The sequence below is a fragment of the Hyla sarda genome, chromosome 8 (genome assembly GCF_029499605.1).
Source record: "Hyla sarda isolate aHylSar1 chromosome 8, aHylSar1.hap1, whole genome shotgun sequence".
NCBI classification, from domain to species: domain Eukaryota; kingdom Metazoa; phylum Chordata; class Amphibia; order Anura; family Hylidae; genus Hyla; species Hyla sarda.
The window spans coordinates 68,831,866-68,845,597 of record NC_079196.1 but is presented as its reverse complement, the minus strand read 5'-3'; the positions used below and the strand labels follow the sequence as shown (position 1 = coordinate 68,845,597).

At 43.5% G+C, this 13,732-nt stretch overlaps 1 protein-coding gene across 2 annotated transcripts in view; it reads right to left on the bottom strand.

The window, feature by feature from the left end:
- ZNF804A (zinc finger protein 804A) overlaps positions 1–13,732 on the bottom strand; it is a 247,990-nt gene that overhangs the window by 25,299 nt on the left and 208,959 nt on the right. The window contains exon 3 of one of the 2 annotated variants that reach the window (XM_056536568.1): positions 3,650–3,780. In XM_056536568.1, coding sequence (XP_056392543.1) covers positions 3,650–3,780 — 131 coding nt within the window. Of the gene's footprint in view, positions 1–3,649; positions 3,781–13,732 lie in introns of those variants that run through there. The other variant, XM_056536569.1, reaches the window with a different exon arrangement.

The window sequence follows — 13,732 nt, the reverse complement described above, 5'->3', positions numbered from 1 at the left end:
CGGGATTGCTGGGCGACCACCGTGGTGATATCAGAGATATAAGGCAGAGGGACCTCAGCGGGATCCATGGCCGGATCTACTGTCACGATGCCGGCTGGCAGGTAGTGGATCCTCTGTGCCAGAGAGGGATTGGCGAGGACCGCGCTAGTGGACCGGTTCTAAGTCACTACTGGTTTTCACCAGAGCCCGCCGCAAGGCGGGATGGTCTTGCTGCGGCGGTAGTGACCAGGTCGTATCCACTAGCAACGGCTCACCTCTCTGACTGCTGATGATAGGCGAGGTACAAGGGAGTAGACAGAAGCAAGGTCGGACGTAGCAGAAGGTCGGGGGCAGGCGGCAAGGTTCGTAGTCAGGGTGGATAGCAGAAGTTCTGGTACACAGGCTTTAGACACACAAAACGCTTTCACTAGGCACAAGGGCAACAAGATCCGGCAAGGGAGTGCATGGGAGGAGGTTAGATATAGTCAGGGACCAGGTGGAAGCCAATTAAGCTAATTGGGCCAGGCACCAATCATTGGTGCACTGGCCCTTTAAGTCTCAGGGAGCTGGCGCGCGCGCGCCCTAGAGAGCGGAGCCGCGCGCGCCAGCACATGACAGCAGGGGACGGGAACGGGTAAGTGACCTGGGATGCGATTCGCGAGCGGGCGCGTCCCGCTGTACAAATCGCATCCCCAACGGCCATGACAGTGCAGCGCTCCCGGTCAGCGGGACTGACCGGGGAGCTGCAGGGAGAAAGACGCCGTGAGCGCTCCGGGGAGGAGCGGGGACCCGGAGCGCTAGGCGTAACAACTGTATTATACATATTGCTGATGTCCCTGTCCTCCTCTCGACACCTCCCTGGTCCATGCAATTATTCATGGCAGCACATCTAAATGTCTGAAAACATTTAATAAAATAAATGGTGCTATAAAAAGTAAAAGTAAAAACAATTTTTTGGGGGGATTTAGAACAAAAACTAGAAAAAGAAATTAAATGCACTCCTCATTCATATTTAATGAATTTTAAATTTTTATATTTATTTTTTAATTTTTATTTATTTAAAATTTTAATAAGCGCTGAATTTTCTGGTCATTGCCCGCTCCCAAAAATTGACTGTTCCAGGATGAGAGCTGTAGTACCTGTACTAATAGACAGATCACCCTGGGTGTCACTCCTGACACCCGATGCGATTGTCCTTTCTATTGCAGAGATGGAGCAGCTTTCTCCTGCGCTCGCATCTCTGCACTATACTCCGGACGGCCAGTGATGTGAATATCACATCACTGCAGTACCTGCAGTTAAGGACAGATCATAGCAGGTGTCACTCCTGACATTTGCTGCGATCATCCTATCTATTGCAGAGATGCGAACGCAGGAGAAAGCCGCTCACATCTGTTCATTATACATTATAGTCGAAGTACATATTCGGTCAGAATCAAATTTTTCATAAAATTCGGAACAAATTCGACTTTGTCCGATTTAATTCGCTCATCTCTACTTACTGTACATATAAAATTAAGGTTCTTAGAGCATCATATCATCAAATTGTGTGTACCATTAAGGCAAGGCATAAATAAAGAATAGGTATATATAGTTAGTGTAGGGTCCATCCTGACGAGGTCATCCTTAGGTGGTGGGATGGTGCACACAATTTGATCAAATGGTATGATAAGAAAGTGTGTTCTATATATACAGTAAGGAAAGCTGGTATGCAATTTGTTTTAGTGTGTGCAATGTATGAAAGAAACTATACCTGTACACTAAACTGTCATGCATTAACAAATGTAAAAAAAAAAAAAGCACTCTTATGACAACTAGAAAATAAAAAGGTTCTAAAACGAGAAACAAAAAATAATACTGCATCTTGAAGGTGCATGTGAGTTGAGGTAGACAGTTCTACTGGGAAGCCCTAGGCATCTCAGCCCGACAGTCTTGCTTTGAGATTTAGTTTTACAGATAGATATACATTTCAGATAGTTCTAATTCTTTATTGGTGATTTTTTTTTTATAGGTAGACTAGACAGACATGAGATTGGTCTATTACACTCCTGAGTCCTTACAAACTGTGTTGCACTCCTAAGCTGTGTCCACCAGAGGACGCTCTATATCAACAAATTGCACAGCAAAATTCTTCTAGTGTTGAGCAGTCATAGTGGTGAGAGGAGAAGTGCTGTCATAATGTGCTGAACTGTTTAAATGATTGGTACTTTTTCCCCTTATATGACAATGCAAAGTAAAATACTGGTTTTATATAGTCCTTGGGGTGTCATGGAGAATGTGATAAGCTTGTGTATTGGAGAACAAATCTCAAAGCCTAACATCTCTCGCATTCTGCAGTTACCTCAATATCCTAATCCTTTATTACAGTAAGAATAGGGAATTACTACATTGGGGTAAAAAATGGGAGCGCTGTGACTGCAGGATTGACATGGAGGGAACTAGTTGGCTGGTCATTTCCTTTCCCTAACACAGTGTTTCCCAAACAGGGTGCCTCCAGTTGTTGCAAAACTACAACTTCCATCATGCCCGAACAGCCATCAGCATGGAAACACTGTCCTAACACTATAACGGCTGTGGAGCAGAAACAAAATAGATTTCTGACTTTTTTGTATAAAAAATGCTATTATTTTATTAAACAGGAAAAATAAATGATTGGTTATAATTAGTACATAGATAGGGACCGTAGGAGCTAACTACAAGCACCCAGATATATGTAGCAATGTTTGGAGATATTACCTTGGAACTAAATTGCAGTATTATGTGTAAACTATATAGCAATATAATAAGGGCTCAGTAAGCGAGTATTATAAAGTACGGCATAATATGGACAGTATAGGGAGAGATTTATCAAAACCTTTCCAGAGGAAAAGTTGCTAAGTTAAAACCCATAGCAACCAATCCGATTGCATCTTTCATTTTTGAAAAGACCTCTGAAAAATGAAAAAAGCGATCTGATTGGTTGCTATAGGCAACTCAGCAACTTTTCCTCTGCACAGGTTTTGATCAATCTCCCCCTATAGGCCCAATTTGCCTAAACCCTTAAAAAGGTACTCCGCTCCTTGACATCTTATCCCCTATCCAAAGGAGAAGATGTCTGATCACAGGGGTCAAGCTGCTGGGACCCCCGCGATCTCTGTGCAACACCTGGTGTTCGTTTGAACGCTGGGTGTGAGCGGTGGAGTCGTGTCCTCACTCCACGACCCCTCGATGAAAGTCTATGGGAAGGGGTGTGGCGGCCATCATACCCCCTCCCATAGACTTGCATTATGCATGCTGAAATAACAAGAACAGCTGTTTAAAAATGACATACACAGGGGATCCATAGTGTACACATTAGGGTTGTCCTTTCACTTGAAGAAACGTTGAAGATGAAAGCAGTACATGCTTTCTCTAGGAGTCAGGGGCCCGTTCTGGAGATCCAACCACTGGGACCCCCTGCGATCACACAACTATTCCCTATCCTGTGGACAGGGATAAATTGTTTTTCATTGGACAACCCCTTTAAACATTTCAGCTACTTCAAGAGTTACATTGTTGGCACACCTGATAATAAATAATTGTCCTTTATAAATATTGGCACTGCCACATGTCGAATAGTAGCAAAATGATCTTCCAATGTGGGGGCTTAACTATCATTTTTGAGCATTTACTTTCAGCCTTGGTTACTTACCATGTGGATTCTTTCTTATGTTCAGCCAGATTATGGAGCCTTTGAAGATACTTTTTTTGTTTTCTTTCATTCCTTCTTAGTTTTGATGCTACATTTCGAGAGAATTCCCTCTGTTTCAGCTCTTTAAGCCTCTGTTGAGAAAATAAGAACCAATGACATTAAATCATTTACAAGGTGTCTGTTTGTTCTTTACAGGAATATATGATATATCTCTACTTGTAATTGGTTATTATTTAGGTGGAGAGTCTTGTACCATAATATGAAGTTTGGCTTTTGATGAAGAACCTGTGATGTAAATTATTTCTACATACAGGCTCAAGAGATCCTGTAGCAATGCTCCTAATCCTTTTCTTAGGTCATTAAGTTGTGTGCCTCAGAAATCGCTCCAGCTCTGTCAAGACTACCTGGCATTCAAACCTGAATTCCTGCGTGGTCTGACTAGTGATTTATATTACAGTATACAGTGGGGATCAAAAGTTTGGGCCCCCCAGGTAAAAATTTGTACTAATGTGCATAAAGAAGCCAAGGAAAGATGGAGAAATCTCCAAAAGGCATCAAATTACAGATTAGACATTCTTATAATATGTCAACAAAAGTTAGATTTTATTTCCATCATTTACACTTTCAAAATAACAGAAAACTAAAAAATGGCGTCTGCAAAAGTTTGGGCACCCTGCAGAATTTATAGCATGCATTGCCCCTTTGCAAAGCTGAGACCTGCCAGTGTCATGGATTGTTCTCAGTCATCATCTGGGAAGATCAGGTGATGTCAAACTCAAAGGTTTTAAATGCCCAGGCTCATCTGACCTTGCCCCAACAATCAGCACCATGGGTTCTTCTAAGCAGTTTACTAGAAATCTGAAACTGAAAATAGTTGACGCTCACAAAGCTGGAGAAGGCTATAAGAAGATAGCAAAATGTTTTCAGATGTCAATATCCTCTGTTCGGAATGTAATTAAGAAATGGCAGTCATCAGGAACAGTGGAAGTTAAAGCAAGATCTGGAAGACCAAGAAAAATATCAGACAGAACAGCTCACAGGATTGTGAGAAAAACAATTCAAAACCCACGTTTAACTGCACAATCCCTCCAGATAGATCTGGCAGATACTGGAGTTGTGGTACACTATTCCACTATAAAGAGATACTTGTACAAATATGGTCTTCATGGAAGAGCCATCAGAAGAAAACCTCTTCTACGTCCTCACCACAAAAATCAGCGTTTGAACTTTGCAAATGAACATATAGACAAGCCTGATGCATTTTGGAAACAAGTTCTGTGGACCGATGAGGTAAAAATTGAACTTTTTGGCTGGAATGAGCAAAGGTGCATTTGGAGAAGAAGGGGAACAGAATTTAATTGTCAGAATCCAGGCTGGTAAGCGGGGAGGACACAGGTGGTGGATCCTCTGTGTCAGTGAGGTGATAACGTGGGCCGTACCAGGGGAACGGAATCTAAGGGGTTACTGGTTTTCACCAGAGCCCGCCGCAAAATGGGATGGACTTGCAGCGGCAGGTAACCCCCAGGTCGTTCCACCCGATAGCGACTCAACCTCACTGACAGCTGAGACAGGCGCGGTACAGAAGGACAAGGCAAGAGCAAGGTCGGATGTAGCAGAAGGTCTGGGCAGGCAGCAACAGTTCATAGTCAGGGGGAACGGCAAGGGTCTGGATACACAGGCAATGGAACACACAGAAACGCTTTCTCAGGGCACAAGGCAACAAGATCCGGCAAGGACAGGAAGGGGAAGTGGGTTTAAATAGTGTAGGGAGTGCTTGGAACTAATTGGGCCGGGCACCAATTAATGGTGCACTGGGCCTTTAAATCTGAGAGACCCGACTCGTGCGCCCTAGAGAGCGGGGCCGCGCGCGCTGGGACTGAGCAGAAGGACGGGGCCGGTGAGTGATATGGGATGCGATCCGCGGGTGGGCACGTCCCGCCACGGGGATCGCATCCCCGCCGAGGGACACAGAGCAGCGCTCCCGGTCAGCGAGTCTGACCGGGGCGCTGCAGGCAAGAGAGTAACGCCGCGAGCGCTCTGGAGGGGAAGCGGGGCCCGGAGAGCTCGGCGTTACATTAATGAAAAGAACCTCTGTCCAACTGTTAAGCATGGGGGTGGATCAATCATGCTTTGGGGTTGTATTGCAGCCAGTGGCACAGGGAACATCTCACGAGTAGAAGGAAAAATTGATTCAATAAAAATTCATCAAATTCTGGATGCTAACTTGATGCCATCTGTGAAAAAGCTGAAGTTAAAGAGAGGATGGCTTCTACAAATGGATAATGATCCTAAACACACCTCGAAATCCATGGGGATTACATCAAGAGGCGTAAACTGAAGGTTTTGCCATGGCATTCACAATCTCCTGACCTCAACATGATTGAAAATCTATGGATAGACCTTAAAAAAGCAGTGCCTGACAGACAGCCCAGAAATCTCAAAGAACTGGAAGACTTTTGTAAGGAAGAATGGGCAAAGATACCTCAATCAAGAATTGAAAGACTCTTGGCTGGCTACAAAAAAGCGTTTACAAGCTGTGATACTTGCCAAAGGGGCCAGTACAAGATATTATCTCTGCAGGGTGCCCAAACTTTTGCAGACGCCATTTTTTTGTTTTCTGTTATTTTGAAAGTGTAAATGATGGAAATAAAATCTAACTTTTGTTGACATATTATAAGAATGTCTAATCTGTAATTTGATGCATTTTGGAGATTTTTCCATCTTTCCTTGGCTTCTTTATGCACATTAATTCAAATTTTTACCTGGGGTGCCCAAACTTTTGATCCCCACTGTAATTGTCTTCACCATGAGCATTTCGATCCCTTTTGAGGTAACAAATCTGACCAGATGCTCCTGGTTTCCAGGGACAGTAGCTGGATTGAGGACACTGCCGTACATGGACTGTCACCACTGGATAGTTAATGGTTCATTTGCAGGCAGCATTAATTGGATGTTACGTGACATGACGTTGGTGGGTGGGCAGAATGTGACGGTGAAGCATGCGTTGATAAGCCATGTGTTTGGTTGGTCTGAGCTAGATTGGGACAGCTTATGCGGAGCAGGTCTGAAGAAGGAAGATCAGCACATCCACAGCAGTAGTGAGCCTGAGCCGGCAAGAGAGGCTGGTCGAGGGGTGCATTGTGAGGTGAGGATGCTGCCCTGAGGGTCACAGTGTTGGGGTGGGGGTGCTGAGGTTGACTGTGATGCTTTAATACTGCACCCATAGTATTGAGGTGGGAATGCTGAGGTGTATATCATAAGAAATTTCTGGGGTGGTACAGTTCTGGGCTACAGTATGTCGCAGTATTGTATTTTCAGAGGATGCAATGTGTGGAAGTATTATATTCAAATGGCATGGTGTGTGGCAGTGTTATATTCAGAGTCCAAACATCTACAGGGCTCAGCTCATCCTGTCCCAAGAAGCACACCTGTGCCCGGACCTGCCAGTTCTGCCTCCGGATTCAAAACAGACACTTGTAGTGTAGAAGAAAGCAAATGTGCAGCACTGCAGTGTGAAATCTTCAATGCCAAGGCTTTATTATATTACAGACTTTTTCCAACATGTATTGACACTGACACAGACCTCTAACGCGTTTCTTGTTGTATGAGCTTAAGTGCATACAGCGGTCTTTGTCAATACATGTTGGAAGAAGTCTGTAATTTATAAAGCCTTGGCATTGAAGATTTTACACCGCAGTGCTGGACATTAGCTTTATTCTACAAGTATTATATTCAGAGGGTACAACATTTGGTAGTATTATATTCAGAGGACACTGTGTGGTAGAATTATATTCAGGGTACAGTGTGTGGTGATATTATATTTAGGGGGCTCAGTGTGTGGCAGTATTATATTAAGGGTGCAGTGTGTGGAAATATATTCAGAGGTTATGGTGTGTGGTATGGTTATATTCAGGGGGTACAGTGTGTGGTACTATTATATTTAGAGGGCACAATATGTAGTAGGGTTATATTTAGGGGTACAATGTGGCAATATCATATTCATTGTGGCAGTATTATATTTCGTTATCATTGTGTCTGGTAGGATTTGAATGATCAAGTAATTGTCTTCACATAGAGGATCATCATTTGCTGTCCTAGTGAGGAGCCAATGGCATCTGTGCGTCATCTGAATTAGATAAGGAAGGACTATAGAGAAGATGCCTCCTGTGAGTCTCTACTATCATTGGGTATGCTGCTTCACTATGCCCCATCAGAGCTGTATCACTTCAGTTCTGCAGTGATGATATGCTTAGATCATGCTGGGAGGTGCAGTTTCACGAGGTAAAAACTGTACATGATAAAGCATAGTAAACTTTAGCACTTTACCTTTACTTGGCAATTGGTATAGTTGACTATCATACTGGAAAAAAAAATTCCACAATGTGCTACACCACAGGCGTCTGTCTAAAATTTGATCCTACCCCTGTGTGTATCTATGATGTAGATCTCACAGAGAACCCAACTACTGAAACTTATTTCAGTAATAATTTACTAAATTAGGTTTTACTTCGGGAGTAGGGGGTGACACCATTTTCAACTGTACTGGGTGACACCAACCCTGCATTGTTGCACAAAGTCACTAGGAAAAGGGCTGGGCCCGGACCTCGGGCCTGTTACATGACACTGCCACTTTTCACTGGCCGAGGCAGAACATTGCTTCAGCTGGTGATAAGCTCAGCGCAGTGTGGTGTGTTGGGCCAAAGAATGCAGAAGAAGACCGGGCTGAAGGACGGAAGACCGATATCAGTACAGCGAGGGTATAGGGGAAGGTGAAGAGGTAGAAGTAGAGGGTACAGTGGAAGGTGAAGAGGTAGAAGTAGAGGGTACAGTGGAAGTAGTGGCTATGGACCACCAGTCTTTATCATTTGGGCCATGCACCTATGAACATTATTGACTCCCTAAAATGTTTTCTCAAAAGTATGCAAGTTTGTCACTATGGTATGGAAGAATGACGTTTTCTTTAACATTCGGACTTGAATTTCCAATGCTTCTGTGAAATCCAAGTTTACCATTTACAACTTTTCGCATGTTGGTTTAAACTAAAAAGGGCTTGAAAAGATTTTTAACAATGCAAAAGACTGGTGAAACTCTTTGACTTATATTTTGAAGGTGTTAGTTGACCAGTTTGTCATGTAGTCCTTTTATTGTGACAACATGTTATTGACATTAGTGCTTATTATAATTCCTGTGGGCCTGTTACTCTACTTAGCTTCATGCACAGTATCTTCCATAGCCTGCTGTCTGAACAGTTGGGGTATGCATCAATAATGGTGTCGCAATGTGTGATTTTATGTATTTTTTTTGTGTCAAATGGAGCGTAGTTGCGCCCAAAAAAGTTTGTAATTTTGGCACAAATGCAGCTCTACAAAAGGCGCAGACTCCTGCCCCAGAATTCCAGGCAAAAATTTCTGGCTGTGTGATAGCAGCTGAAAAGTGTTAAACCTGACCTTTGAATTTTGCCAAGTTCACAAAGGTAAATTGTATACAGCTAGGTCCTTTTTGTATGTTTAAAAATTTATATAAAAATCACAGTTATGTGATGTTCCTAAAGCATATATAAAAAAAAAAACATTATTGTGGAAAACATTTTATTTAAACTAAAAATAAACTGTCTTTGTGTAACTGCTACATTTGTAACACACTTTGGTTGGTCAGTGTTTGAATGTTCTACCTTCTATTGTTGTAGCTACTTTTTTCTTGGTGAAAGTTTGTGACTTAACGAACATGATTGCGCCTAAATTTGCGCCAAAACGAAAAGTCGCAATTAATGAATTCCAAACCAAGGCATGATATCGACTGAAATCACGACTAGCACCGTCAAATCAGTGAAATTGTTCTTAACCATTTGGCGCAACTGATTGTCACAAAAAGTAACATATAAAGAAAATTGTGACAAATCACAGTCAAAAAAAGCAATGTAAAATCCTTCATACATACCCCAAAGTGTCCTTATACAGCAGTGTTTTGCTGACAGCACATTAAATTTAACATGAAGATAAGCCTTTAAAGGGGCACTCCACCCATAGGCATCTTATCCCCTATCCAAAGGATAGGGGATAAGATGTCAGATCACAGCGGTCCCACTGCTGGGGCGCGCCGTGATCGCCGCTGCGGCACTGCACTATCATTACTGCACAGAGCGAGTTCTCTCTGCACGTAATGACGGGCAATACAGGGGCCGGAGCATCATTATGTCACGGCTCTGCCCCTCGTGACGTTACGACCCGCCCTCTGAATACAAGTCTATGGGAGGGGGCGTGGCGGTCGTCATGCCCCCTGCCATAGACTCGCATTAAGGGGACGGACCGTGATGTCACGAAGGGCGGAGCCATGACATCACGCTGCTCCGTCCCCTGTATCGCCCGTCATTACGCACAGAGCGAACTCGCTCTGGGCAGCAATGATAGCGCAGTGCCGCAGCGGCGATCCCGGGGCTCCCCAGCAGCGGGACAGCAGCGATCTGACATCTTGTCCCCTATCCTTTGGATAGGGGATAAGATGTCTAGGGGCGGAGTACCCCTTTAATACAATGTTCATATCTGTCTGCCTGTGGAGAGGGAATGTTTTCACAAGTACAAAAAACAATGGGCTAGAGAAAGTTGCTGGCACGCTAAAAAGAAAGAATGGGATACTACTGTCAGGTACATGATTTTTACCATAGCAAAAGCTATATTGCTTTATAAAACGTAAGATGATGATCTTTGAGATTGCTTTGAAAAAGCTACACTCAAATAAAGTATTATAGTTCACTTGTGTAAACATTTGCTGTAGAAAAATTAGCATCTAAATTATAGTTTTATTCAGGCTCATATACATGGCAGTGTCATGTGCTCAGAACTTGTACAGCTGCACATAGCATTACAAATCCATAAGCATTATGCCTTCTGCCACATTGGGCCTGTGGGAGTCATTGTCATCTCATATGCTTGTCAGGGGGAGTAACTTATTGTCATATGTTTTAGGGGAGAATTCCATAATAAAGCCAACATTCTTTAAGCAAAAATACAGTTAAATCAAAAAACGTATCCCCAATCAGCAACTTTTCCTCTAGACAGGTTTTGATAAATCTCCCCCTATATGTATTGCAACGACTTAGAGATGACAACCAACCAAAATTGCATTGAAAAGTGGTCTTCTTGGGGAGGTCTCTGTATCTGTGTACACTTATTACCTTAAACATGTCAATGTTTTGCTCATGCTAAGCAGACTAATCAGTCACTGAATACCTATACTGAGTTAGAATTAGAATGTATCTCCTAGGTTAAGTACAGTTCAGGTCACATAAGAGAGTGCACCTAGTTCGAGTACACCTTCTGGGTCCAGCTCAAAGGGGTACTCGATTTGAAACATCTTATACCCTATCCAAAGGATAGGGGATAAGATGTTAGATCAAGGGGTCCAGCCGCTGGGGACCCCCGCAATCTCCGGGCCGCACTGGCGGCGTGTGGAACACAGAAGCTTGCAGCTTCTGCGCTCATAAAGACATGTCACCCCCCCCCCCCGTTCAAGTTAATGGGAGGAGGTGTGATGGTTGGTACATGGCCGTCATGCCTCCTCCCATAGATGTGAATGGAGGGGGCGTGGTGGCCGGCATCGCAAGTCTTCAGGCACGGAGCAGAGTTCACTCCATGCACTGAATGATAGGGGTGCCGTGCCGGAGAGCTTGGGGGTCCCCAGCGGCGGGACCCCCACGATCTAACATCTTATAACATGTTTCCAGCAGAGTACCCCTTTAAGCCTCCCTAGAGTCCTGTCCAAATCAAAGACTGCTCCAAACAAGGTGCAAATCCTTTTCCAGTTGCAAGAAACATCCACCTTAGACATGATTGGGGTCATATATACAGTGATCATAACATTGTACAAATTTTGAAGGTTTTCCCCCTAAAATCTCATCTCCAGTCCACACTGTAAAACATCGGGGGGTCATTTACTAAGATATGTGTGAGGTAATTCATTTTTTAGTTAATTTTTTTTTTCTGCATGTTTTTTGGGGTGACTCCACCAAATGTATTAAATGGTCACAGGGCATTTGATAAATTTTGTGGAGGATACGCATTTTGTGAAAATTCACTCTTCACATACACCAAAAAGCTACGCTAAGTCTGGGCTGGTGTAGAATTGGGACTTTTTGGTGTTTTTTGCGACAGCCGCAGTTGATAAATTTATTACCACTGCACAAGACTAACCCTTAACAGCTGGTCTATACGCTCTTTTTTTTTAAAAAAAAGGCGTAAACCCAAAAGCTGCAAAAATTAGCCTGAGGTGCAGCACTGCACCCAAATAGAGACAAATGTACACACAAAAAAGCTCTAAAGACAATGATAAATGCCCCCAATCATTCTTTCTGTTTCCAGCTCCAAAAAAGAGTAAATACTAGCCAGAGGGAGAGAATCACTGTACAAGGGTCTTTCTGCATACATTGATCTCTTCAGTGATCATGCTAAACGCTGCAGAAATGTCTTCAGTGTACAGCCTGCAGATAGGGTATCATGTTGCAAAACCTTGAGTAAAGTATTCTTTGCACAGTAAGCCAACCTGTTTAAGCTCTTCACAGCAAAGAACATCTAATTGGACTGTTCCTGTATCCTGCCTGCAACTGCATTTTCACTAGTAACATTACCTACAAGTGTGAAAAGCACACTAGAGACTTTCTAGTCAATATGTCTGCTATTTAAGAAACTTTTAAAGGGACAGTGACCAACTCTTCACTGATATGCATAGTTTAATAAACCACTCTGTGCTAAGGAGACTTTTTTATACTTAGATTACTTGTATAATACAAAATGTTCAGTAATGTTCTATGTTGTTTCCATATTATACAAGCATCTGAAATTCTTATTCCCGTACTTAATACAAGGAACAACCCATTTAACAAAATCATTGTTGGGCTCACTAGGGACCCTAAGGTTAGCTATACCACCCTGCCCAGGACCAGTTACTTCACCATCTACATTCCCAAGGGACTACTACTCCTAGCTAGCCTGGACTACAAACCCAATCATCCCATTAAGTACCTCACATTAAGAAAAAGTTGTTAGAATGAAATTAAACTTTATTCGTGTGAATGCAAAGACGATATATGTAAGTGATTATAATATTAGAGATAAGGGATAAGTTAATTGAGGAAAACATAACAATTGCAAGGCTCTAATACCTTGTCCTGCTACCTCTAGCCAGGCTCCATATGGTATTCTGTGAAACATTTGCCCACAGATGCTGCAGCTGGGCCTGTAGAGCCTGCACACTCCTAGGTTACCAATGCTGAGTCACCATAAATGTACAATTTGCAAAAAATCTGGTGACCGGGCATGTCAAGGAAATGGTGCAATCTGTGAAACCATTGCTGTGCGTGGACGAGCATAATCCTGCTCAACAATGTGAACTGGAAGCCCTGCCATCAGAGGCAAAACATGTGACTGCTCGTATGACTACTAGAGGTAACCGACTGTCATATGTGATGGATCCCCTGACCACTGTTGGATACCAATCAGAACCTGGATCCATTGCTAAAGACAATTTATCGAAGTTACAATCCTGCTTCTCTCAGTCTAATGATTCACCTACTCTTAAAGGGGTACTCTGCTGCCCCAGCGTTCGGAACATTTTGTTCCGAACACTGGGTGCGGGCTGCGGAGGTTGTGATGTCAGTCACACGATGCCCCCTCAATGCAGGTCTATTGGAGGGGTCGTGGTGGCCGCCTCGCCCCCTTCCAGAGACCTGCATTTAGGGGGTGTGGCGTGACGTCCGGAGGGGCATGGCCGTGACGCCATGACCCCCGCAGCATGCAACCAGCGTGAGTACCCCTTGGGCAGCGGAGTACCTCTTCAAGGTCTACCAACTGTGCAAAATGTCTTTGAAGATAAGGAAAACAGGCGCTCCATAGAGTAGAAACGTTAAAATCCGTAGTGAGGTAAATATATAAATTAATTGCTCACCCTGGGTGGTTGTGCAACTTCACACACAACAATGATGTAGACGTAAAATTGTAGTGGGTCGTCCGCTGCCCTCCGGTAAATCTGTGGCAGAAAAGGATAAGGCTTCAAGGGAACCCGGCTCGACGGTGTCGAACGACCACAACAGGT